We start from the raw sequence: 1,764 nt of genomic DNA on the forward strand, positions 1-1,764 counted from the left end.
CCGCGGGAGAAGTGCTAGAGTCCTGGTCGGCGGGAGTGCTGTTGCTAGATGCGTTGGTACTCGACGCGTCGGCTGCCGAGGTGGTGGTAGTCGCGGCCGTGGTGGTAGTCGCGGCCGTGGTGGTAGTCGTGGCAGCAGTGGTGGTGGTTGCAGGCGGAGCTGTTGTGCTGCTAGTGGGGCAGGAGACTTCCTGCGTTAGTGTGTCGACGGAATCTACGATGGCCTGGATAAGCGTGTCGGCGGTGTCCGAGTAGCGAGCAATGAGGTACTTCTGGATACCAGCGTCCTTGAAGTCCTGGTCGTAGACCTGCACAAGACAGTCGACCCAAGAGTCTGAGTTGTCGGGCACGGCCATACCGCGATCCGCGCACTTGAAGTTGTCGACCATGGACTGGCCGGAAAGAATGAGGATGGGGAGGATGTTCTCTTTGTTGAGAACATCACCAACCTGCGAGAGCTTTGGGTACTCGTACTTGTGACAGGCTTCGGAAGCTTCGAAGGTCCCAGGATGGTCGGGAAGGGTTGCCCACTCAGCTGGTCCGAGGAGGTCCAGGAGTCGGTCGAACTCGGTTTGTTCCGTCTCTTCGAGAGAACCGTCGGCGTCCAACTTCGTCTTCAGCTCAAACAGCTGCTTATAGTTGTCGTCATTGCCTCGATACAGCGCCCCGTATGCCGCAAAGTCCTGACCCCAGAAGGTCCATGCCTCGCCATCGGGGTTCCAGGAGTTGATTCCGTCGTTCGCTTCGCCATAATAATGGGGGAAGTCGTCAGTCACAATAAGCATAATCTTCACGATGTCGTTGCCATTCTCGTCCACACCGGTCTGCGTCCAGTTGACCTTCGGGTCCAAGGCGGCGTAGATCATCGCCTCATACGGGTTTTCAGGGTAATCGCCACCCTCAGCCTGGGCACTATCCACCCGCTCGTAGCCCAGCTTCAGGTTTGCCGGGTCACTGGACATCGCGAACGTCGCCTCGTTGAAGTAGCAACGATCTACCTCACGGTGCTCCGGGACACCACGGGTGTAGCCCACACCACGGAACGGTACCGGTTTGTCGCTCCACACGGCCAGACTTGCCTCTACAGTTCCTATCTGATCGTTCAGCGAGTCAATCAGCGTCTCTACCTTGTTGGCCATGTCCTCGCCCAGCTCATAAAAAGAAGTGGACGCATCTTGCAGGATCATCAACTCAATGTGTCGCGTACACTCTAACCCACTCACAAGTAAAGTAGCACCAGATACCATAGCCAACTTGCCGAAAGCTCTCATTTTCAAGTATGTATAAGTAGATGAGTGTCTTTGTCTAAAAAACCAACTCTAACCGAGACAGACAGGCCTTGTTCAGGAGACAAAACGGGGAACACAAGAGGGGACAAAAGAGGGGACAAAAGAGGGTCCAGAAAATATCTTGCTCCCGTATGTGATTTGCGAAAGTGGGTTCATGACGGTGTGGTGGACAGCGCCTTGTTTTGAACCGTCGGCCTGCGGGTCCGTTACTCTGACGTTATGGTCACTGAACTAGTGCTGGACATATATTCGTCGAGTATTATTCACGACCCACAAAACGCGCGGAAACCAGATTTCATTCTCGCGACCATTTCGTCCTCTCTAACGGCGGCCATAACGAAGGCGGGTCTTGACCTGGAGGTATACTGGAGAGCAGTCGGAGATCTACCTGCATTTCCAAGAAAATAGCCCAGATTACAGGACGACACCGGGTTGCAGGACGATATCGAGTGGGAGAAGACAGTCTATAATGGACC

General features: G+C 54.6%; 1 protein-coding gene across 1 annotated transcript; it reads right to left on the reverse strand.

Annotated features, from left to right (window-relative positions):
• Window positions 1–44: 44 nt before the first annotated feature.
• On the reverse strand, window positions 45–1,270 carry GNI_135410 (hypothetical protein; the record flags this gene model as incomplete). The annotated part of the gene is made up of 2 exons (XM_011134079.1): window positions 45–167; window positions 209–1,270. 2 exons carry the CDS (start codon window positions 1,268–1,270, stop codon window positions 45–47), a joined length of 1,185 nt encoding a protein of 394 aa, XP_011132381.1.
• Between the last annotated feature and the right edge of the window lie 494 nt (window positions 1,271–1,764).

Source organism: Gregarina niphandrodes, assembly GCF_000223845.1.
Source record: "Gregarina niphandrodes unplaced genomic scaffold scaffold00036, whole genome shotgun sequence".
Lineage (NCBI taxonomy): Eukaryota > Apicomplexa > Conoidasida > Eugregarinorida > Gregarinidae > Gregarina > Gregarina niphandrodes.